The 26,042-nt window shown below is 34.9% G+C and overlaps 1 protein-coding gene across 3 annotated transcripts in view; it reads left to right on the top strand.

The window, feature by feature from the left end:
* Nucleotides 1–26,042, top strand: part of LOC148949147 (transmembrane protein 62-like) — a 194,378-nt gene that overhangs the window by 78,713 nt on the left and 89,623 nt on the right. For all 3 annotated transcript variants that reach the window (XM_089092848.1, XM_089092847.1, XM_089092846.1), the window contains exons 3-5: nucleotides 6,413–6,524; nucleotides 11,871–12,005; nucleotides 21,447–21,746. In XM_089092848.1, the coding sequence (XP_088948974.1) occupies nucleotides 6,413–6,524; nucleotides 11,871–12,005; nucleotides 21,447–21,746 (547 nt within the window). The remainder of the gene's footprint in view (nucleotides 1–6,412; nucleotides 6,525–11,870; nucleotides 12,006–21,446; nucleotides 21,747–26,042) is intronic.

Below are 26,042 nucleotides of genomic sequence, written 5' to 3' on the forward strand. Positions count from 1 at the left end.
ATCAACATTGGAAACGAGTAAATTCTAAAGCTTATTTTTATGTTTATTGCTTGTTATTATCAAGCCTGAAAGTGCCTTTTCACCTTTTACAAACGTCTCTAAGGTCACCGAAAGCTAAGATTGATTTAAATTGTTACTATTACCAGATTGTGCATTGTTTGAAGTCAGCTGCTTCAGTTTCAGTTCCTGTTGAACGTGTTAGATTTGGCACCAAAAGACTGTAATGGAATATGTTCCCAGAAGTTTAAAAAGCTAAACACGGCGCGAAGTTTTGGCTTCGCCTTTAGATTACTTGTGATCGGCCCAAGTCTGGTGAAGTATTTAAAATTAAGCAAAATTTGAAACGTCAGTTTAGATCTTCTTTGCGTCAAGCCCGCCTGAATGGTTTGGAGGCCCCTGGGATCGGAAGTCTTGTTCCAATGTAATTAATAGCAGAAAGTGTGTGCCTGCTACCGTTTCGAGTATTAAATCAGTGATTTTGTTGCTTATTTTACTCGTGTTTTTTCTACATTTAATCATTTCTTCCAGTTCAAGTTTTCTTCCTTATGGAAATACTATTCCTCAAGCTCTTCAGCAAGTCTATATGTTGTCAATATCCAGTGGTGATATCTACTGGGCTTTTAAGAATGTTAAGAAATCAAGTGCTCCTGATATGGATGGTCTGTGCTATAATCACTTCACCATTAAGTGTCCATTATTGTTAACACACATTCAGCTCCTATTCCAGATGTGTTTAGCTCAGTCGTTTGTTCCAGATAGTGGTCTTTCACGATTTATAAAAACGGCTCTAAAAAAGGGAAAGAACGCATACCATAAATCCAGGTATCTACACAATACAGTTTCTTTCTTCATGAGAAATCTGTTTCAGTATTCTATATTGCCTGAAAATTTAAGTAACTGTGATGTTATTGATTATTAATTTGGGTTCAGAGTCAGGTTTGGTTTTTCTCAGGCCCATCATATACTTGGTCAGTTGCTAGTCTCGGGAAAATGTAAAAAAGGCAACTTGATTTTTGCTCGATTGATATCTCGGGTGCTTTTGACAACGTTGTACATTCGCAAGCGCTCCACTGCTTAGTTAAAGCAGGAGTTATTTCTTCCGTAGTAAAAGGTCTTCAATATTGGTATTCCAATTCGTTGGTTTGGTTAAAATGGATGTTTGATATATCCGGGCCTATCTCAGTAAAGGAGAGAGTCAGGCAAGGTGGTGTGCTGCCTCATATATTTTTAAAACTGTGCCTGCGGACTGTTTGCGAATGCCGTCTCCTATTGTATTTTTAGAAAATACTGCTGTTAGTCACATTGCCTATGCTGATGATGTTCTGCTAGTTAGTCACGGTATCTCAGGCGTCACAATAAATCCAAATATTCTGATTAGTGCCTTGAATATAAGTGGGCTTTCCGTAAATGTTTCATAATGCTAGTGCCTGTGTTTTAAAATTACTAGCCCTGCCCTTCCTTTAAATGGGGGCGCATTGCTACTGAAGTTTGTCTCAAAGTGGAAATGGCTTGGGATTACTTTTTCTGATACACTTTCGACTACATGCTCGTCTCTGGTTGCTAGTGCTCTGCAGTGCATTCGATTCTCATATGGTAAAATCTCGTCTAATAGAGGGAGGTACAGCCGCCGCGGCTTATGTAAATTTTACCATAGTTTTGTTCTCCTGCAATTCTTTTTCTTCCCGGTTTGCAGCCTCTAATGCGCAAAAAAACCCGTCTTCAGCTAAGGAGAGGCTATTTTAAATATTGTAAATTCCTGCTATATTTGCCAAGGTGGTACAGAAATCACAAGGTTATTTCTCATTTTGGACTTATCGGCCCTCTAGTGCTGCTTGACAACATCGTTAAGGATCTGAGGACCAATACTCCAAGAAAGATATGTGCCAATGAACCCCTTGCTTTTTATTTTCCAGGTTACTGTTACAATCGATATAGTTAAGTTATTTATGTTGTGTTTTCTTATTATTTCCTAGTGGACTATATTATTTTGTTTTTTCTTTTTTTTTCTCCAACTTTATTTTATATTGCGGGTTACAAATAAACTTACTTACTTACTAGGCATGTGCGCAGGTGTATTTTGTAGCATTATGTATATTTCATAAATAAAATATCTATCTATCTAAGAGAAAAAAGAAAAAAAAAGAAGGAAAAAAAGAAAAAAAAAGAAAGACAAACAATTAGGTAACCAATCACAATTAGGGAACAATTAGATAATTAGGTAACAATTAGATAAGACATAAACAATTATGTCTGATATAATCAGGTGACTCTTGTGACTCGTCTGGCATTATGTCATTCTTATTTGGCAATCTTTCAGTAATTCTAAGAGCGAATTTGTGTCTTAATTCAAATTTTTGGACTAGTGCTCTAGGTGTTTATCTTTTTGTCCACAAATTTTCTAGCCTATTTTATAAAGGCTGTGTAAATGTCGTATTACAGCCCATCTAATTGAGGCTTTTACCCCATGGTATAGTTTGGCGACCGTTTTGGGACCAGCTTCTAAATGTGAATAATAAACCAACACATGTTACTTGTTTTTGGTTTTGTAAAATATATCTGGGGTTCTCCTACTTTGGCTATCAATAGTTTAATATGTTTCAGGTTGAAAAATGAATCTGGTTTTGCTTTTGGTGATAGAATTGCTACTTTAAGCAGATTCCTAGCAGTAACAAATCCCTTTTCATGCCGTCACGTTCTAAGCGTTGTTATTGTTGTATTTATTTGTTTTATGTTTTTTTTTTATTTGTAATTGCTGTTCTTTTGCTTTTGGCTGTCCTTTTTGTTTCTGTCAGTAATTTACCTAATTTTTTTTTGTGAAAAAATACAATGAGAGTTTTATCAAAAATAAAGTAATAGGGTTACATCACGTTTGAATTAATCTCCTTCAGAGTGCTCTCCGTGGCTAGCGATGCACTTAATCCAGCTTTGATTCTACGACTGGAAACATATTTGGAAGGCTCCTATCGGTTCAGTTGCTCTGTTGTGGCCCTCTCAATGTCAGGAATAGCGGTTTTGTCAGGAATTTTTTTATTTTCAGAAGAGCCAGAAGTCGCAAGGTGCTTAATTCAGAGAGTAAGGTGAATGTAGACATACCAGAACCTTTTTGTGGCCAAAAATTGGCGGATTAGAAGTGAGATGAGGCACGGCACATTGCTGTGACAAAGGAGGAAACCATTGACCCATTTTTAAAGAAGGAAACCCCTGGGCTCATACGACATGTTAAGTTCTTCAAGAAGCTCTTGAATAGTCAATCGCCTGTATGAACAAACCATTTTTGCCACTTTTTGAATATTTTCGTCTGATTTTGAGGTCGAAGGACTTCCCGGCCGTTTCTCGTCTTCAGTCGGCTCGTTTATGCTTGGAAATCCCTCATATCACTCGTAAATAGTATTCAGAATCACAATCTTATCGCCATATGCTGCTTTCAACGTTTCATGAGCCTCTGTAGCACTTTTCTGCAACGTAAAACAAAACTGAATGTTAAGGCTTTGTTCGAAATCCATGATGATAAGTAAACGCAATTCCCCTCGGCGAGCTCTGGGCAGAGTAGAAGTAACATACAGTAGCGAAAAGTTTGTTTCTCTCCATTGAAGATTTTTGAAACACTTCTAAAACCACGCAAGCTAAATCATTCTTTATGACCTCACCTTTGCGCAAGCGCAATGACAAATGTTTAGCGCCGATCTGATTGAATGCCAAATAGCAACTGAATCTGTTGCTCTGACAGTCCGGAAACTTTCCAAATTACGCGCTATGAAATGTGTGTCATGTTTGGAAAAACATTTCGCTACTGGTATGTTCTTCTATGGCTCTGGGAGACGACTGACAAGTCACAACTTGCTCAAATTCGTTAATGGTTATCTTAAGGGATCAGACTATAGAACGTATTACTGCAAATGGATGTAACATCAGCAGTTGCTGGTGAAAGAATTCTATTTGTTATTACATGATAATCTCCAATCATAAGACTAGATCTCATTCAGAGGCCCTGCAAGCTTAATTTTGGGATACATCTAACTCCAGTTCTCCTGCCTATACATATAAACTATTAGTCGAAATGAAGCCTAGGTAATATTTTGTTTTTTCGAAGTAACCCAGCCCCCTCTCCCTCCTACCTGTATTTTGCTCAAAAATGCATTCTACCTCATGAACACAAATGGGATAAAACAAAGATGTAAGGAAGATGAATTTTCATTTATGTTTTTTGTCCTTTTTTTGGAATGATAGTCACAGACTGCGCCAGAAGTGTGTTGTACAATTTGTAATGGGCCATTCGTTGTTGTTGTTGTTTGGGGTTTCACGCGTTGGACCAGTAAGTCATATGCTTTCATATTCCTTGATCTATATGAACTTTATACAAGTATTTATCTGATACTTATAAGATCTGCCTGACCTTATATAAGTATGGATGACAGTGTGGGTCATGTGATGTATGAGTATGAAGAATTGTGAGTTGCGAAACGAAGTGTATTGAGACTGGGAAGTTAGATGACAGATGTCTGATGAAGTAAATTTTGGACGATTTTTCAGGCTGACAATGGAGCACTTAGATTTTTGTGATTTGTGTTTTTCTTTGCTTATGTAATATAAATTACTTAAAAGTGAATTTTGTTCTTTTTTTGCATTATCATGGCCCTAAGGCTTTTAGCACAATAAAACTTATTACGTGTATTAATAGTTAAAATCACTTGTGGGCCATTTAATTCTCAACCATGTCAGAATTCAACGTTACCACAACGTCAGAAAAATATTATAAGATTAAAGGCGCTTAAATAAAAAAGAAAAAAAAATGTTTAGGTTGTGTTTTTGGAAACCGAAACCAGCAGAAAATAGCTAAGACACAGACAGATAACATTTTTGATTTATGCTTTTTTTCTGTATTATGGCTTTTAGAAACAAACAGAAGAAAATAGCTAAGACACAGACAGATAACCTGTTTTATTGTTTTTTTTTTTTGTATTTGTGTTTTCTTGGAAAGCAGAAACAGCAGAACATAGCTAAGACACAAATATATGATATTTTTTCTTTTAGTTTTTTTTTGTGTTTGGCTTTTGCAAAACAGCAACAGGAGAGCATAGCTGAGACACAAACAGATAACCTGTTTCCAGTTATGTTTTCTTTTCTTTTTTAAGAAAATTTAAAGTGTCCGTTTATTAAAGGGAAACAGTTGTTTAAACAACTATTTTCCCTACACTTTTTGTACTATTCAAATAATGGAAAATATGGTTTACATGCTCTTAAAATCCTCGAACGCGTTTCTCCAGACAAATATAAAGCTAAAGTACTATTCTCTATAATGCTGAGTGTTGGTCTAATTCACAACATTTTGGATGCAATTATTCTATAAGGCTTAGAAAACATTATTAGGGAATAATCCTAGATAAAAGGATTAGCAAAAGAAGAAAAAGAGCAAAATCAAGTCAAGTGGCGAAGTGGCGTAACTTAAAAAGTGGTGCATCAACAAGCTGATGTATTGTCGTGATAGTCTTAATTTAAAGGGAAGCATGTTATGTTGTAGTCCAAAGCGCAAGTAACTTTCGTAAAAATCCTTATATATTTATAATAATATATGTTTTTGTTCCCCACTAGAAACGTAAAAATATTACACTGTGTAGTAAAATGAAAAGAAAACAATAAAACTAGCCTAAATATACACAACAATCCACAAAATTGCATTGAATTAACTGTGTATCATTCCAGGAAATTACGGAAATCTATCAACCGTACTGATGCAGTGAGACTGTTCAGCTATCCCCTATCTATAAGTTCGATTACGATTCCGAATTTGAATTTCTTGCAAAAACTTCGCATAATTTTAAAAAATACTACAAATAATTTAATCTTTCTCTATAAACAGCCTCCAAAAAGGCACTAAAGATAGTACATGTGTGATCACAAATGTGTTATAAAGATGACACGGTTATGGAGTAGCTAGTGTTCCATACGGGCTTCTAATCATAAAAATAAGAGCTTTAAGAAGTGCTGCGCGAGTACTTTTTAAATTGAAATCGGAATACCTAGAAAATGCATAGTAGGTTATGCCCTGGGGGCATATATGGTTCTTAGGGAAGGGATGCTCGTATAAACTTCAAAGAGGGCTCATATTTATCACAGAATTGATAAAACTCCAGGACTGGCAATTTTATTTATATTTTAGCTATAGTTTACTTAGTACTGGTAACTGAGAAGGGGTACCTAAAATGTTTCGTGTGTAAAAAGGGGTTCCTTTTTCTAAATAAGTTTGAGAACCACTGCTCATGTTTGATTCTGCGTGCCGCACATCCAAGCACATCCAAATTCTGATGCACGTGCTCTCTCAAGGACAACAGCGCAGGGTTGCCAGATCTCTGGTAGTATTGCCAGTCTTATAATTCTATATTTCCTATAATTCACAATTCTACATTTCTTCTAGATAACTGACATTCATATTAGTATCTTCAGAGACCCAAATCGGATTCCAGATCTATGGACGTTTTGTGATGAAAATTTGAAAGTTATCAAACCCCCTGTAGTTATTGCGTCTGGTAAGTTTAACTATTTTTGGTATTTTTTTTTTGTCTTTCAATGTAAATCCAGAGTTAGGCTGTAGGTTTTACTCCTTCATGCCTATATGAAATATTAGCTTATATTTAAAAATTAGCGGAATGTGTAAGCCACTGTTTTTTCCCCTCAAAGGGGAAAGTGATTGGGGGGCCAATCACTTTGACCCCCTTGACCAACAAAATGTACGAAAGTTTTGTAGCAAATTGGCTAAAAGCTGAAGTTGAACCTCTCCTTGATCCTCATCAGTACGGTAACAGAAAGAATGTGTCAACATCCCATTATATAGTCAGTCTTGAAGGTTTAGGTTTAGAGTCAGTCTTGGAGGTTTAGGTTAAGTTAGGCTGTAGGTTTTTCTCCCTCATCCGCAGAATGTTTTAGCCACATTTTTTCCCCTCAAAGGAAAAACTATATCTTGGAATCCCCTTGGGTATCCACTTCTCTAAAGGTCAAGGGTCTTGAAATATAGCAGAAATTTGTAAAAATTGACCATTTCGGAGCATTTTTAGTAGATTCTAAGCTTTTTTTTCATTCGGAGTTAAATCTATAAAGCAAAAAATAAATCAACCTATAAAAGCGCAAGAAAATATAGAAGCGCAATCTTTTTAATGTGTGATATATGTATTGGTTCATCCAGGTATATTGGGCAATCCAGTGCCGTCAGTTCTTGAAAATGTAGGGGGAAGAGGGTCAAAATGTATTTTATAAGAATTAGGAGGGGTAGTTTTTTTTTTCATTTTGCTAACGAAAAAACATGAAAAAGTATTTTCCAAAATCTAGGGAGGGGGGGGGGTAGATTCCTCCCCATTGAATTGACATCAGTGATGCAATATTTTAAATATATGACAGAAAAAAACTGTTTCTTTAAAAAAAGATCTATATTCAAATATATTAAATCCTTCAATAAACCTTGGTGGAATATTTAAGTGGAATTGGATTTATATTGGTTTACCCAATATGTTACGAACTACAAATGCTGACATTTATTTTGACCTGGTTTTTTACTATCTCTGTTGTTAACATTTAAAATTGAGACTAGTACCGTAAGGTGCATTGTCAGGTATTCGTGAGTTTGTTCCGAATTTACAAAACTTGCCAGAAGTAACCAACAGGAAAGTGTATTTATTTTATGATTTTCATTAGAGCAAAGCTGAAAGGTACATAGCGGCTTCAGTTCACGTAAATTTTTGGAGGAGGGGGGTGTATTTCTAAAAATTTAGGGGAGGCAATTTTGTTGCCCCTCAAAATTTTTAGGGGGTCTGATTTTTAAATTTTTTATTTTTTTGTGTCAAAAGTAGCTGTATACTTGCCATTAATTACAGTGAACGTTTGAAAAAGCGAACATCGTTGTCTGCATCGGGTACTATTATAATCTTATAACGTTGTGTTGATGAAAGTGAATATTATAAGCTTAACTTAATTTAATACAAGTATGTAATGTGTAAAAAAGCTAAGGCTGTTCAATGTCCTTAGATGTAGATGGTTTTTCTAATTCAGTGTCAAAGAGCACTTCTTCTGAAATTTCTCTCCATTTTATTCTGAAGGATCTCGTTTGGAAACCTCCGCCATAAGGTTCTTGGACATGTTGATTTTGATAGAACTAATTTTCATCAAAATTGTCCTGGTTTCTGGTAATATTTCTGTCTTTTTCTAATTTTGCGAATTTGTCATTCTAAAAATTTTGAAGGGTAACTTTGATGTTAATGAATTTTGAATGTTTGGAATTAGCCTCTTATCATGAGCTTTTTAAGATCCAGAATCTACTTTCTACACTTTTGATTTTCTGTGCCAAGAGTCCCTGTATACTTATCACCAAACTACCGTGAATGTTTTGAATAAGGGAACAATTTTTTTTCTACACAGATCAGTATTATGGATGAGATAAAATTTATTGCAAAAAGCCTACGGGCCATAGCAACACAAAATACAGTGTACAAACATAGCTCAAGGAAAATAATACAACTTTAAACAATACAAACCAAGAAACAATACAATAAAATTTATTGCAAAAAGCCTACGGGCCATAGCAACACAAAATACAGTGTACAAACATAGCTCAAGGAACATAATACAACTTTAAACAATACAAACCAAGAAACAATACAATAAAATTTATTGCAAAAAGCCTACGGGCCATAGCAACATAAAATACAGTGTACAAACATAGCTCAAGGAACATAATACAACTTTCAACAATACAAACCAAGAAACAATACTATAAAATTTATTGCAAAAAGCCTACGGGCCATAGCAACACAAAATACAGTGTACAAACATAGCTCAAGGAACATAATACAACTTTCAACAATACAAACCAAGAAACAATACGATAAAATTTATTACAAAAAGCTTGCTGGCCATAGCAACCCAAAATACAGTGTACAAACATAGCTGAAGGAACATAATACAACTTTAAACAATACAAACCAAGAAACAATACAATAAAATTTATTGCAAAAAGCCTACGGGCCATAGCAACACAAAATACAGTGTACAAACATAGCTCAAGGAACATAATACAACTTTAAACAATACAAACCAAGAAACAATACAATAAAATTTATTGCAAAAAGCCTACAGGCCATAGCAACACAAAATACAGTGTACAAACATAGCTCAAGGAACATAATACAACTTTAAACAATACAAACCAAGAAACAATACTATAAAATTTATTGCAAAAAGCCTTCGGGCCATAGCAACACAAAATACAGTGTACAAACATAGCTCAAGGAACATAATACAACTTTAAACAATACAAACCAAGAAACAATACGATAAAATTTATTGCAAAAAGCCTACGGGCCATAGCAACACAAAATACAGTGTACAAACATAGCTGAAGGAACATAATACAACTTTAAACAATACAAACCAAGAAACAATACAATAAAATTTATTGCAAAAAGCCTACAGGCCATAGCAACACAAAATACAGTGTACAAACATAGCTCAAGGAACATAATACAACTTTAAACAATACAAACCAAGAAACAATACAATAAAATTTATTGCAAAAAGCCTACGGGCCATAGCAACATAAAATACAGTGAACAATCATAGCTCAAGGAACATAATACAACATTAAACAATAAAAACCAAGAAACAATACTATAAAATTTATTTCAAAAAGCCTTCGGGACATAGCAACACAAAATACAGTGTACAAACATAGCTCAAGGAAAATAATACAAATTTAAACAATACAAACCAAGAAACAATACAATAAAATTTATTGCAAAAAGCCTACGGGCCATAGCAACACAAAATACAGTGTACAAACATAGCTCAAGGAACATAATACAACTTTAAACAATACAAACCAAGAAACAATACTATAAAATTTATTGCAAAAAGACTACGGGCCATAGCAACACAAAATACAGTGTACAAACATAGCTCAAGGAACATAATACAACTTTAAACAATACAAACCAAGAAACAATACGATAAAATTTATTACAAAAAGCCTACGGGCCATAGCAACACAAAATACAGTGTACAAACATAGCTCAAGGAACATAATACAACTTTAAACAATACAAACCAAGAAACAATAAGATAAAATTTATTGCAAAAAGCCTACGGGCCATAGCAACACAAAATACAGTGTACAAACATAGCTCAAGGAACATAATACAACTTTAAACAATACAAACCAAGAAACAATACGATAAAATTTATTGCAAAAAGCTTGCTGGCCATAGCAACACAAAATACAGTGTACAAACATAGCTCAAGGAACATAATACAACTTTAAACAATACAAACCAAGAAACAATACAATAAAATTTATTGCAAAAAGCCTACGGGCCATAGCAACACAAAATACAGTGTACAAACATAGCTGAAGGAACATAATACAACTTTAAACAATACAAACCAAGAAACAATACAATAAAATTTATTGCAAAAAGCCTACGGGCCATAGCAACACAAAATACAGTGTACAAACATAGCTGAAGGAAAATAATACAACTTTAAACAATACAAACCAAGAAACAATACAATAAAATTTATTGCAAAAAGCCTACGGGCCATAGCAACACAAAATACAGTGTACAAAAATAGCTCAAGGAACATAATACAACTTTAAACAATACAAACCAAGAAACAATACGATAAAATTTATTGCAAAAAGCCTACGGGCCATAGCAACCCAAAATACAGTGTACAAACATAGCTCAAGGAACATAATACAACTTTAAACAATACAAACCAAGAAACAATACGATAAAATTTATTGCAAAAAGCCTACGGGCCATAGCAACACAAAATAGAGTGTACAAACATAGCTCAAGGAACATAATACAACTTTAAACAATACAAACCAAGAAACAATACGATAAAATTTATTGCAAAAAGCTTGCTGGCCATAGCAACACAAAATACAGTGTACAAACATAGCTCAAGGAACATAATTCAACTTTAAACAATACAAACCAAGAAACAATACAATAAAATTTATTGCAAAAAGCCTACGGGCCATAGCAACACAAAATACAGTGTACAAACATAGCTCAAGGAACATAGTACAACTTTAAACAATACAAACCAAGAAACAATACGATAAAATTTATTGCAAAAAGCCTACGGGCCATAGCAACACAAAATACAGTGTACAAACATAGCTCAAGGAACATAATACAACTTTAAACAATACAAACCAAGAAACAATACAATAAAATTTATTGCAAAAAGCCTACGGGCCATAGCAACACAAAATACAGTGTACAAACATAGCTCAAGGAACATAATACAACTTTAAACAATACAAACCAAGAAAAAAACAACAAAAAAACACAACAAAGTCCTACATTTTAACCAACTCTCTGATATAGTGAATAGTTCTTATAGTTAATAGTTAGTGATGTAGTTCTCTGATGTAGTGAATCGAATGGTGTGGTTTCCATTAAGATCGCTTGACTTTTTGGGAGCGTTTCCGGCCTTTTTGGAAAATCGGGCAACGTTTCTCAGGCTCTTAGTAACAGAATTCAATTTCTAAAAACCATAACAAGCTATCTCTTTAAACATGATTCCCTATGTTTAATCCCCAAACGAAGAAACTTGCACAACTGTTTAATAGCACATGCTATTAACTCTCCTTCCACGACACTCATCCAAAATATTCATCCCGTAACTTAGACAGCTCTTGAAACTCGAATACAAAATGAAATAAATTCTCATTCACACATCCACACATTGGGCAAAAGTAGGGGCCGGCCGCCCAAGATTTTTCCTATGAGAACATGATGTTTATAACATTATGTTGTTGGAAGTGAACATTTAATTTAAGTTTAACTTAATGTTTAATACAATTTTACTTTAAGGTGATTTGACCGATGCGACAAGAGAACAACCGATGGGATCCCAACAGTATGAAGAAGAATGGCGCCAATATTCAAACAGTGTCAGAAAGTGTAAAAACCATACAAAAGCTTGGCTCGATATCAGAGGAAACCATGGTAAGTTTTATAGTATATATATAGTATATATAGTATATTTTATATATATATATATATATAGTATATTATAAGTTTTATAGTATCTTTAACTTTGATATTATTGACTAGCATGCGCGTAAAGTCATGTAAATGCTATTACGTATGTACCTAAAATGAAATATTCTAATTTGTAAATTTTATCTTATGTAAATTTGTAATGTAATATTGTAAATTTTATTAGAAAAGGTTCAGAATTGGAAAAAAAAACAAAAACAGAAAACTATTTGTGCAGGGATTGATAAAAAAAAGATAAGCTTCAAGTTATTAGGTAAGTATAAGAAACAATGGATAAGATTATGGGTAGCGACCCATAATCTTATGGTACGGAGGAGGGGGATGCTGCCCCCCCTCCCTAGAACTTCAAATTTACACTAGATATGGCTGAAAAAGCAGATGGTTGAAAAAGCAGTTGAAAAAAGGTATATGGCTAAAAAACCAGTTGATAAGAGGTAGATGGTTAAAAGAGCTGAAAATAAACAGCCGAAATGACAGAATAAAATTCAAGCAAGAAGCAATTATCCATAATGTCATGGAGAGACTTAGCTCTAATCGAAGAATATTAATACCGAATATTTTTGATTATTTTCGGTGAATAACGATTAGTAAAGATATCATAAACATGACGAAACTTTCTGGTAAGATAAAGTTTTGTGAACTAGCAATATAACGTCAGCTTCCCCCCCCCCTTCATCACAGAATCGGCTGCCCCCCTCCCCCTAGCCAAGAAGCTATACGCTCATGTTGACCAGCATGCACGTAAAATCATGTAAATTCTATAACGTGTGTACCTAAAATGAGATATTTTAATTTGTAAATTTTAGTATCCTTTATTTATTTTATTTATTATTTATTAATTAGAAGGTGTATTATTTATTTTATTTACTAAGTATGTAGACTAAATGTCTGTATAAATTATATAGAGCAGGTAAAGCATATAAAGCACATCTATAAAGTATATAAAGCATCAAATAATTTAAGAATATTCTTTAATATTATATTTACATTAACTCTCATAGACTTAGATCTGATGAATAAATGAACTCTCTAAGCTCTGAAAGATAGTGAATGCGGTGAATATGTAAAAACTATAGTAGCTGAGATGCAGGGTGTTTTTCTACAATTGAAAAAAGTGTGGAAGGATAAGAAGATAAGTTTCAAAGCTACGATCAGAAGATTGGAAGCCACGATAATGACGGGGTCCAATTAGGGCTCTGAGATGTGGGTGTTTCAAAATTTTTTATTAAGTCAACAAAAAAATAAATGGATTGAAAGAACAAAAATGAATAAATTTTTGAAAGGCTTGATAATTCAGGGTGCATTGTGCTTTAAAACCGGATGCTAATAAGTCCAAGTTGTTTCGACTACCTAGACGAAAGACTAACTTGATGTTAAGAAGAATAAGTTGCTAGGAATAAATGGGGATAAAGAGGTGATATAGGTAATGAGAAAATTGATCAATTAGATTCACTCCCCCCCCCCCTGGATTTAAAAAAATACCTTTTTATAAATTTTCGTGGGGAATACTTTTTAATGTCTTAATTGAAAAAATTTAAAAAAAAACACCCTCTCCCCCCGATTTGTAATAGTATAGTAGTACTAGTATATATACTTCCTTAACGTTGCCTTGTTAGGCAAGAAGAAGATCAATCCTGGGTAGTATTGTTAATGAAGATAGTGGATCTGGCGAAAATGTGAAAACAGAATAGACAAAGTGCATTTTGCTTTTTTTCGCAGTTGAAAAAAAAAATTGAAAAAATATGAAGAAAAGTCTGCGAACCAAGGTTAGAATATTGGAAGCTACGGTAATGACAGGGGTCAAATATGACTGAAATGTGGGTTCTTTGAAAGACCGAGGAAGATTTGTTAATGGTTTTCCGAAGTTTAAGGATAATTAAGAATTGAATTTGATTTTATATCTAATATAATTAAAATATTCTTATATATAACTATAAATGAAAAGTATGTCGTCCCCTAATTGAGTGGCAAGTTGTCATAGGAAAGGATATAAAGGAAAGTAAACTGCATGGAAGGGGTAAGGAATGAAGCCTTGGACAGATAGAGGAGAAGGAGAAGCGTCTGTAGCTGTTTTGACCCTAGGTGGCTTTGTGCTTGAAAACAAAGCACAGTCCTTGAAAACAAATTTGGAAAAATATGGAGAAAAATGTGCGAACTAAGGTTAGAATGTTAGAAACTACGATAATGAGATGGGTCAAATATAACTGAAATGTAGGGTCTTCGAAAGGCCGTGGAAGATTTGTTAAACATTTTCCGAAGTTTAGATACTGGTTTGATTCACCTTATATCAAACAGTAAGCTGTACGAAGAATGTGGCTTTAACCCACTTTCTATGGCTATAATGAAAGAAAAATTAAGATGGCTAGGTGACGTTGTATGGATGAAGAATCGCAGATTGCCAAATATTGTGCTTTTTGACCTTTGGGGCCCAAATGAAAAGCATGTCGTCCCCGAATCGAGTGGCAAGGCGTCATAAGAATGAATTTTAATAAAATTGCAACTGTATGGGAGGGGGTAATGAGTGAAGTGTTGGATAAGTTGAGATGAAGGAGAAGCGTCTGCAGCTGTGTTGATCTTAGGAGGTTTTGTTCTACAGTGAGTTTTTAGTAGGAATTGTAGGCTATTCTGAAGGGGTCATAAAAAAGAATTTTAATAAAATTTCAACTGTATTGGAGGGGATAATGAGTGAAGCGTTGGATAAGTTGAGATGAAGGAGAAGCGTCTGCAGCTGTGTTGATCTTGGGTGGTTTTGTTCTACAATGAGTTTTAGTAGGAATCGTAGGGTATTCTGAAGGGGTCATAAGGGGGTAATGAGTGAAGGGTTGGATAAGTTGAGGTGAAGGAGAAGCGTCTGCAGCTGTTTTGATCTTAGGCGGTTTTTTGATATAGTGAGTTGTTAGTAGGAATTGTAGGGTATTCTGAAGGGGCCATAAAAAAGAATATAAAGGAAATTGGAACTGTATGGGAGGGGGTAATGAGTGAAGCGTTGGATATGTTGAGGTGAAGGAGAAGCGTCTGCAGCTGTGTTGTTCTTAGAAGGTTTTGTGCTACAGTGAGTTGTAAGTAGGAATTGTAGGGCATTTTGAAGGGGTCATAAAAAAGAATTTTAATAAAATTGGGACTGTATGGGAGGGGGTAATGAGTGAAGGGTTGGATAAGTTGAGGTGAAGGAGAATCGTCTGCAGCTGTGTTGATCCTAGGAGGTTTTTGTGCTACAGTAAGTTGTTAATAGGAATTGTAAGGTATTCTTAAGGTACAAAAAAGGTAAAAGGATGCGGTACTAAACCCTTAAGGTCCGAACCAGCGGTGCTGATCTCTCTCTCAAGGCCCTTCAACCAGGAAATTCAATGTGGGGGGGGGGGCCGGGGCCAGCCATCCTGTGCTTTCGCACTGCCTTCCTGTTTACCTTCTTCAGATTTCTCCAGGTACCCATTTAGAGCTGGATCGACTCTGGCTGAGCCTACAGTCACGCCACTGACCCCCGTCCCAAAACCAAATAATTGGGTACACTAGGATTCGAACCCTCGCCCTCTCGGACAAAGGATCCTATATCCAGCGCACCAATCCACTGAAGGGGTCATAAGAAAGAATTTTAATAAAATTGTAACTGCATGGGAGGGGGTAATGAGTGAAGCATTGGATAAATTGAAAACAACAAAAGCATGAAGAACAATAGGGAAATCTTATTGCAAGATACTAGAGATAATTTGAATGAATATTTCGGCCCTATGTCCAAGGGCCGTCCTCAGCAAGACTAAAGTATATGAAAGAAAAAAGACTCACAACAACATGCGACCAATAAAACCAAAAAAAAAAAAAATTTCAAAGCAGTCCTAGCATCCTTACTTCAGCGAAGTTCAACCAGGATTCAATGTGAAGGAAAAGTGTCTGTAGCTGTTTTGACCTTATGTGGCTTGTGCTGCAGTGAGTCGTTAGTAGGAATAATGGGGTATTCTATGTATATTTCATGCTTTCTACTAATACATATATAAAGTTATATAAATTTCATATAGATTATATAAAGGGTGATTGAGAGAGAGAAAATTCATTTTTATTAAATATCAATATTCACAAAAAAAACATATCAAACAGACCTACCACGTGAAAATCTATACAGATTTGTTTGTGACAGGACTCACTATTTTACTCACTAATATATATAGTGAAAAAAACTTACTCACATATATCTTGAAAAAAAATGCAATCATATAAATAAATAAGAAATAAACCTCATGGGAACCGCGAACCAATACTTACACAAGACAGAAGACTGAATACAGCCCCCCCCCCCGCACCCATCCCTGTTCATTAAGAAATGCTTTAACCTATTTTTAAAAGAGGGCACACTCTCAGCCATCCTTGTGTTTTCCGGAATACTATTCTATACCGTAACATCCACAAGCCTAAATATAAAACTAGACCTAGCAGTGTGTCGTCTTTCATTTACTAGGTCCTCGGAATTCCTTGTATCATAAGAATGGTACGCAGAATTCGATGATAAAACATCACAAAAATAATTTGGTGCTAATTTATTTAAACACTGATACACGAAAATACCGGTCTGATATTCCGTCAACTGCCCAACATTTAAAATATTAAAATGGTGATAACAATAAAAATCAAACGATTGAAAATAAAACGTTCAAATATATCAATTTTATACTTTAATATTGTTTCATTTTTCTTTTTTTTTTATATAACCTTCCTATTTTTAATTTATATGTACATAAAATTATATTAATCTCATTTAAATTATATAAATTAGTGCCTAAATTCGACTTCTTTTGAATGTGTTTAACTCTTTTATTACTGTTTAATACTTATATGTAACTTTTGTATTTTTCACTGGTACTTCCATAAAATTTTATAAATTCGTGGGAATTATATAATGCGTGTGCGCAAAATCAAATAATTTATTATGTAAATTTAAATACTTTTATTATGTAATTTTATACTTCGTATAACTTTCATATTTTAGACTGTCATTCTGCATAAAAACCGTCATTGGCTATTTTCGTCTGTGAAAGAACAATGGAGTCGCTCTCACATAATTCAAGAATTAAAATTGCAAAAAATAATTTAAAGAGATCTGATGGGAGGAGGGGGTTTCTTCAAACTTTGTCAATGAAAGCACTAAAAAGAGTCATTTCTCCATCAAAATACTGAACAAAAGCTATTTTTCAAAATCTAGGGGAAAGACAAAAAAAGAAAAGAAATATCGACGAGCCACCCCCCCCCCCTCCAATGACGCCATTGCACAGGGGATACTATATTTTAGGGTAGGATACATTAGATTAATCTTGCATATATCCTAGCTGATAGGGTTTATCAGGGCATTAGTAAAAAATTGCAAAATTTTGAACCGAGTGTAAATACTTTTCTTTAATTTTTGTGTTTTCCTGATGTTTTCCTTACTGCCTTTTTCAAACCATGAAATATTGGTTTGAAAAACAGAGAGGGGCAGCATTTTGTTGAAATGTTGTTTGGCTAAATAGGTATTTGAATGACGGTTCATGTTATTTCCCTTATTACTAGATAATACTAGAGATAGATATTACTAGTAATTAGTTAAAAATAGTAATTAGTGCTAAAAATTTAACGCTAAGTGATGGTGCATAAAGTCAACCCATAGTTGGGGTAATAACTGGGTATAATTCTAGCTTACTGCATTTTATTGAGAGATATATTTTTTTTTTCGGAACAGTATAACAATGGAAATATGTTTGTAACAACAGAGAGGAAAAGTGTCTGATTAAAATAATATATTATTAGGATGGTTGTTGGAATGACCTGTTCAGTTATTTCGTTCATCATTATTTTTTCATTAAAAATAAGTTTTAAATGATGGTGTATCAAGTGAATCGACAGTGGAAGCGATAGCAAGGTATCCTTATATATTAGTATGTTTTATTATAAAATTTGTTGCATTTTTTGAAAAATTAAGCGTTTTTCTAAATAAGTGATGGTCTATCAGGTTAATACATAGCCAGGGTGATAGCTAGGTATAATCCTAGCTCACTGTGTCTTTCTCAAAAACCTAACTTTCATAGTTAGAGCAGGGGGGCAGCTCCGGGGGGGGGGCTCCCCTAAAGTTCCAAAGTGTCGTTCCACCTTGGAATTTAGCTTATGTTTTTTTTTTATTTAGCTTATGTGTCAGCATTTGTCAGCACACTGACCGATTTTGTCGGCGTTTTGTTTAATTCCCCCCCCCCCCCCGCCACTCAAAACCCAAGCTTTGCACCTGCAGAGGAACAGTGTCTTGTTAGAATAATGTGTAATTAGAATATTTATTGGAACGTTCTTTTGCGTTATTTCTCTCGTCATTACTTTAAGGTTGAAAAATAAATGTCAAGTCATGGTACATCCAGTGAGTCGATAGCAAGGGTAATACCTAAGTGTCATCTTAGCTGAGTGTATTGTGCTGTGAAATTATTTGTGTGTTTCTGAAATTTTAAGTGTATTTATAACGTTTACAACGTATAAAGTGATGGTCTATCAAGTTAATCCATAGCTAGGTATCATCCTAGCTCACTGCGTCTTCCTGAAGAGAACTAACGATGAAAAGATGAAAGATGACAACAGAGAGGAGCAGTGTTTTTTTTTTTGGAAAAGTATGTAATTAGGATAGTTATTGGAATTTTCTTTTGCGTTAATTCTTGCTTAATTCTTACTTAACTTGTTCTTTTGCGTCAATTCTTAGTTAACTTTAACGTTAAAAAATCATTATTACAACGTTTTTAACGAAAATCATCATTACTTAGCGTTGTTAAGTGATGGTTTATAAGCGAATTGACAGCAAGGGTAATGGCAAAAGCAATAAATACTTACAAATGCAAACATCTGAAATACGACCAAGGAATGGACTAAATCTACAAAACTTACTTCAGTCGACATTACAGTGGTAGACGGACTCGAAACTCAGGTTCCAATCGCCAGCTATCCTATATTACTGTAAATTATTTGGTTTCGAACTTCATAAGGGTTGAGGGGGGGGGGTTGAAGCGTAAAGCTTTAAATAGATCGGAGTTGAAGAGGAGCGTGTGCAGCTGTGTTGGCCTCAGACAGTTTAATGCTCATGTGAGCTGTTAGTAGCTATTTGTTTTTATCATCGTCTTAAAATGGCTCAAATTTGCGATTTTAACAACTTTCATGCCCATAATAACCAAAAGAGGGTACCATTTTAGTTCTTCCTGCACTTGTAATACAAAAAAATCGGCAAATTTTTGTATTATTGGGTATTTTGGAACGCAGATAAATCCTTATTAATTATAATTGATGATAATCAAACAGTTCGTGGTAACGAACTGTAAGTAAGGAGCGACCCGGCTCAATGGTAACCGAAACTCTAAAAAACGGGATTTTGATACCAATAGATACATCAAAAGAATCAGATTTTAATTCTGATTTCAAATATATAAGTTTCATTAAGTTTAATCTTACCCACCAAAAGTTACGCGCCTGAGAAAATTTGGCTGATTTTCGAAAAAAAGGGAGAAAGACCCCCTAAAAGCTATAGAACCTTAATGAAAATCACTCCATCAGATTCAGCGTATCAGAGAACCCTACTGTAGAGGTTTGAAGCTCCTATCTGCAAAAATGTAGAATTTTCCATTTTTTGCCAGAAGAAAGATCACGGATGCGTGTTTATTTGTTTGTTTGTTTGTTTTTTGTTTTTTTTTTCCCAGGGGTGATCGTATCGACTCAGCGGCCCTATATTATCGTGGAAGTGCTCATTGGAACGTAAATTAAAAGTTCTAGTGCTCTTTTTAAGCAACCAAAAAAATGGAAGGCAACTAGTACCCCTCCCACGCTACTTTTTTTCCCAATGTCACCCGATCAAAATTTTGAGATAGCTATTTTGTTCAGCATGGTTGAAAATATGATAAAAATGTCTTTTAGGATGACTTGATCCCCCAAAGTCCCCAGGGGGAGGCCTGAAAGTTATGAACTTTACTCAATGTTAACATATAGTATTGGTTGGTTATTGGGAAGTATACAGACTTTTTCAGAGGAGATTTTTTCTGGTAGGGGGAGGACGGAGAGGTTCGAGGGCTATATGGAAGGATCTTTCCATGAAGGAAGTTTTCAGGGGGGAAGGGACATTGCTATGAAGGGGGCGCCGGATTTCCCAGCATTATTAAAGAGAAAGATCAGGAATTAAATAAAAAAAAACAAGTTTTTCAACTGATCAACTGATTGTGATTAAGAGGTCATTTTTAAAGAACTGGAAAAAAAAAATCGAACTATAGTTTAAATAGCAGGGTATTTACTAGGGGGCGAACCCCCTAATATACGTGTTAAAAATTTCTGAATATAGAAGTTCGTTACGTAAGTTAATTCTAAGTTACGTATATTTATTACTAATAAAAACGTTCGTAAATAAAATTAAACAAGTTTCGAGAAAGCCATTTAACCAAATATAATATGCAAATTTTTTTTTAATTATTCATGTAGAGTGAGCCAATATCAACACCTGCATCAATTCAAAAAAGTTAACAAATTAAATAAAAAAAACAATTTTTTTTTAACTTAAATTAAGGAGCGACGTTAAAACTTAAAACGAAAAAAAATTATTCCGTATATGAAAGACGCTATCCCCTCCTCAACGCGGTACTCTTTACGCTGAAGTTTAACTTCCTCAGAGCTCTATTTTTTTAAACAATAAAAAAACTTTAGCGTAAAGAGCGAGGCGTTGAGGAGGGGAAAGCCCCCTTCATATACGGAATAATTTCTGTTCGTTTTAAGTTTTAACGTCGTTCCTTACTTTCAGTTTAAAAAAAATTGTTTTTTTTTATTTAATTGTATTCTGGAACCAGACTAGAGCATCAATTAGACGTGAGTGCGGTTTTGTAAGGACAGCAAATAGCTGTAGGACTAATTTGCGATAAAACCTTTACAAAATCAAATAAGTAAGTGGTGCTAAGTGCAATATAAATCAAAATGTGAATGATAAGTCAAATAAGTACTAGATAATAACTCATTAGAAATCATGAACATGGAAAACTTTTTACCAGCATCTCCCTGAAATAATTGCCTGGTGGACAAAAGAAGAAAAAATTATCAGAATATTTGCAGTTGCCTGGTCAATGTGGTCTCCAACGCTAATTCCAGTGTGCTGGAAAGGACAGCGCAGCATGTGATTTCCTTCAAAATCAAGTAAGTATGTACTGCATATATTCGGTATCTGCATAAAAGCAGGTAAAAGTTGACCATTTTTAAGTGGTCATTCTTCTGACCAATAAGTTTATTGATATCATAAGTTGCGTAACCTTTAAAATATTCATTCATCGTCTATTTTGTCAACCTTCTCTTCATCGCATTGTTTAATCTATTTTATTAGCTATTCTAAATTTTTAATTGCCTTTCACTATTTTTCTTTGCTTTTAGATACATTTAATGTACCAAGTAGTAACAGCTCCATCAACTACTTTCGTAACTACTCTGCTCAGGGGCGTGTCCACAGTTATTCATATATGTATACTACAAAAGAACAAGGTTATACTGTCAATTTTATTGCCGTAGATGGAACCACCGAACCTGGAACTATTAAGCCATACAATTTCTTCGGTATTATTAGTCCAGAAGGATTCGCTGTTTTAGAGAAGATGAAGAGAGATGCTGCAATTGGCAATGCCACATTTTGGTTTGGACACTACCCCACATCTACTTTACTATCTCCTAGTCCAGGTAAAAGCGACATGGAAAGCTGAAATATAACTAAAAAATAGACTAGGAATTTAAAATCAGTTCCCAATTCAACATAACATTAGTATTACTGAAAGAGCAAAGAAACAACAAAACTCATCATTTGCCATAACTACTTGATTGTATTTTTCTGTTATTAATATCAATGCCAGGGGGACAGAGCATCGCAAGGAGAAAAGATAGATAGTTCTTCTAATTTCTTTCGCAAAACAACCCCCCCGAAATTTTTGTCCGACCCGTAAAAACGTAACAGAAATGAACATAAACAAATTTTGGATGTGTTTTTAAAGTTATTTTTGTACACACACCCCCTCCCCCGAAAATCCTGGATATGGCTCTGTCACTTGTATATAAATTATTGTTGTAGCTCTTCTGCCGCAATTTGTAGCATTTAATGCGGAGTAATTAACAATCCGAGACTCACTTCATTGGTGTCAAAGGGGAATGTCCTTCTCTAAAACCTCGACATTAAGTGATTTGTCAACCAACAAATTGAGGTTTAAACTTCTCCTACTTATGCTCAAGGCTTTCACCCTTCAGTGGCCTCTAATTTCAATCAGCAGACGATTTGTGAAAAATATCAAGGACAGCTCCTATGATATATTATAAACCCATGATTTGGTTTATCTGGTTATCAGTATTCCTAATAGTCGTTAGTTTTGCTATTTATACACTATGGGATAGAATTTTTTATGTAAGCGTGGCATTTTGTTCGCTTCATCTTTCGATTATACAGCAACTGACCCCTTTTTTCCAGATTAGGGTTTTCTTCATTTAATTTGAAACTTTTAGTTATTATCATAGAGAGAAAAAAGCTTTTGCTGTTTATTTAAGGAAAGCAAATATAATTTATAAAGGCATAAATTCAAGATTATTTTTTTCCGGTGTCGATTCTTAACGCAGGAAAATAGGCCTTGTTTTGTCTCTGATAGGGTCGATACAGGGTCGATACTTACAGGGCATGTAGACTGGTGGGGTAGATCCTAATGAATCGAACCTTTGTAAAGTTTGTTTGCGTCGGTATGTGCTACCTGAAACTAGATAAAAATTTGTCTTCTCTGGTTGGCTTAAACTTACTGGGCATGTAGACAGGGATAAGGGCACCTCAATGAAGACAAAACTATTGAAAGGAATTCGTTCTAGGCCAAACATTTTTTTTTTGTTTCCGATCGGCTTATAAATTTATGGGCATACACCAGTAGAAGGGCCTTATTGACTCCGATCCCTCACCCCTGCTGCCACCTACAACTTTTTTGCACACCAAATATGGGCATAGCCTCCCTAGGGAGAACACGTGGTTAATGGGGTCAATGACCTAAATTTCCAAGGTCGATGGTGTTGTTGTTGTAAGTGCACGCTCTCAGCGAATGTCAAGGTCGATGTTGTTGTGGTTGTTGTTTTGGCCATGTGCATAGGGTCATTAGGGAGAACACGTGGTTAATTAAAGCGATTGGGAATTTGGAACACCTGTGCTGTCGACCTCAATTCACCTATCGTGAATCAATAATTCCCCTTAGAAACAACAAATTAATTCCCCTTTCTTGACAGATCAATCAACCAATGACATCATCTGTCAGACTTTAAAAATTTTCGTATAGAAACGATTCTCCAGGAATAGATCCAAGTCATTAATGTCTTTGCCTCGGAAACAACTCTTTTGGTCGAACTCCAAAGGATATTAATAACCAAACGCCATGGAAACAATTCTCCAAGAAACATCTTAGCGATGAATTGTTTTAGCGCGGGAATCAGGTTTCTTATTAATTTGAAATGCATTAGCGCAGAGATGCCAAAAACAAAGGGAACACGCTGAATTACGTTTAGGGATTATTTGGGCGAAACTGTTTTAGACAGGCTATGGAACTATTTCGGCGAAACAGTTAGAGACATTTTAAAAGATGATTTTTGAAGAGATTTTAGAAGAGGATTTGAGGGTGAAACTCTGTGGTCGTTATAATACACAAGTTTCATTTGAACAGTGTTGTGAGGTCCTCTACCCCATCCCCAAAGGGTTCCGACCCCCCATACCCAACCCCGAAGGAAGCCCTCGGTACTCAAAGGTCCCCCAAGCTCCCAAAGAACCCCAGCCCCCCAAACGCCCTCCTCAGACCCACAAAGGCCCTCCCCAGGTCCTCAAAGGGCCCCCCGGACCCCCAAAGGGCCCCCCGGACCCCAAATACCCTCCCCCGGTCCTCAAAGGTCCACTGGGCTCCCAAAGGGCCCCCCGGCCCTCAAGGTTTCCCCAGACCCCCCCCCCCGGGCCCAAAGGGCCCCTCCCCCTTTGGCCCCCCAAAGGGGCCCCTCTCCCTCCATCTCCCTCCCTCCTCCTCTCCCTCCCCTCCTCCTCCCCTCCCCTCCTCCTCCCCTCCCCCTCCCCCATTTTTTTATATTTTTTGTGCATTGAGACATAGAACGACCCCCTCCCCCCGGCCCCTCCCCCCTCCAAAGGTCTGATTTTTCAAAGTTCATTTTGAATTTCTTTCGTTGAAATGCAAGAGTTGGAATGTTTCAGTAGTGTTTGGTTGTGGTTTACCTTGTCACAGTTACATCTTCTTGATTTTTCAAAGTTAATTTTGAATTTCTTTCGTTGAAATGCAAGAGTTGGAATATTTCAGAAGTGTTTGGTTGTGTTTTACCTTGTCACAGTTACATTTTCTTTATTTTTCAAAGTTCATTTTGAATTTATTTAGTTGAAATGCAAGTGTTGGAATATTTCAGTAGTTTTTGGTTGTGGTTTACCTTGTCACAGTTAGATTTTCTTGATTTTTAAAAGTTCATTATGATTTTCTTTCGATGAAATGCAAGAGTTTGAATATTTCAGTAGTGTTTGGTTGTGGTTTACCTAGTCACAGTAACATTTTATTGATTTTTCAAAGTTCATTTGAATTTCTTTAGTTGATATGCAAGAGTTGGAATATTTAAGTAGTGTTTGGTTGTGGCTTACCTTGTCAGAGTTATATTTTCTTGATTTTTCAAATTTAATTTTGAATTTCTTTCGTTTAAATGCAAGAGTTGGAATATTTCAGTAGTGTTTGGTTGTGGTTTACCTTGTCACAGTTACATTTTCTTGATTTTTCAAAGTTCATTCTGAATTTCTTTCATTGAAATGCAAGAGTTTTAATTTTTCAGTAGTGTTTTTTAGTTGTTTACCTTGTCACTGTTACTTTTTATGGCTTTTTCAATGTTCTTTTTGTTTTTCTTTCGTGAATTTCTAGATTTTTACTATTTCAGTAGTGTTTTATGGTGGTTTACCTTGTCACAGTTACATTTTCTTGATTTTTCAAAGTTCATTTTGAATTTCATTCGTTGAAATGCAAGAGTTGGAATATTTCAGTAGTGTTTGGTTGTGGTTTACCTTTTCAAATTAAAATTTTACTGTTTTTTTCAAAGTTAATTTTGAATGTCTTTCGTTGAAATGCAAGAGTTGATATATTTCAGCAGTGTTTGGTTGTGGTTTACCTTGTCACAATTACACTTTATTGATTTTTCAAAGTTCGTTTTGAATTTCTTTAGTTGAAATGCAAGAGTTGGAATATTACAGGAGTGTTTGGTCGTGGTTTACCTTGTCACAGTTACATTTTCTTGATTTTACAAAGTTAATTTTGTATTTCTTGTGTAGAAATGCACTAGTTGAAATATTTCAGTTGCGTTCGGTTGTGGTTTAACTTGTGCCAGTTACATTTTCTTGATTTTTCAAAGTTCATTTTGAATTTCTTTTGTTGAAATGCAAGAGTTGGAATATTTCAATAGTGTTTGGTTGTGGTTTACCTTGTCAAAGTTACATTTTCTTGATTTTTCAAAGTTCATTTTGAATTTCTTTCGTTGAAAAGGAAGAGTTGGAATATTTCAGTAGTGTTTGGCTGTGGTTTACCTTGTCACAGTTACATTTTCTTGATTTTTCAAAGTTCATTTTAATTTCTTTCATTGAAATGCAATAGTTGGAATATTTCAGAATTGTTTGGTTGTGGTTTACCTTGTAACAGTTACATTTTCTTGATTTTTAAAAGTTCATTTTGAATTTCTTTCGTTGAAATGCAATAGTTGGAATATTTCAGTAGTGTTTGGTAGTGGTTTAACTTGTCATAGTTACATTTTCGTGATTTTTCAAAGTTCTTTTTGAATTTCATTCGTGGAAATGCAATAGTTGGAATATTTCAGTAGTGTTTGGTTGTGGTTTACCTTGTCACAGCTACATTTTCATGATTTTTCACAGCTCATGTTGAATTGCTTTCGTTGTAAAGAAAGAAATGTAATATTTCAGTAGTGTCTGGTTATGGT

Source organism: Artemia sp. Qi Xiang Cuo, chromosome 8 (genome assembly GCF_049724085.1).
Source record: "Artemia sp. Qi Xiang Cuo chromosome 8, ASM4972408v1, whole genome shotgun sequence".
Taxonomy (NCBI): Eukaryota; Metazoa; Arthropoda; class Branchiopoda; order Anostraca; family Artemiidae; genus Artemia; species Artemia sp. Qi Xiang Cuo.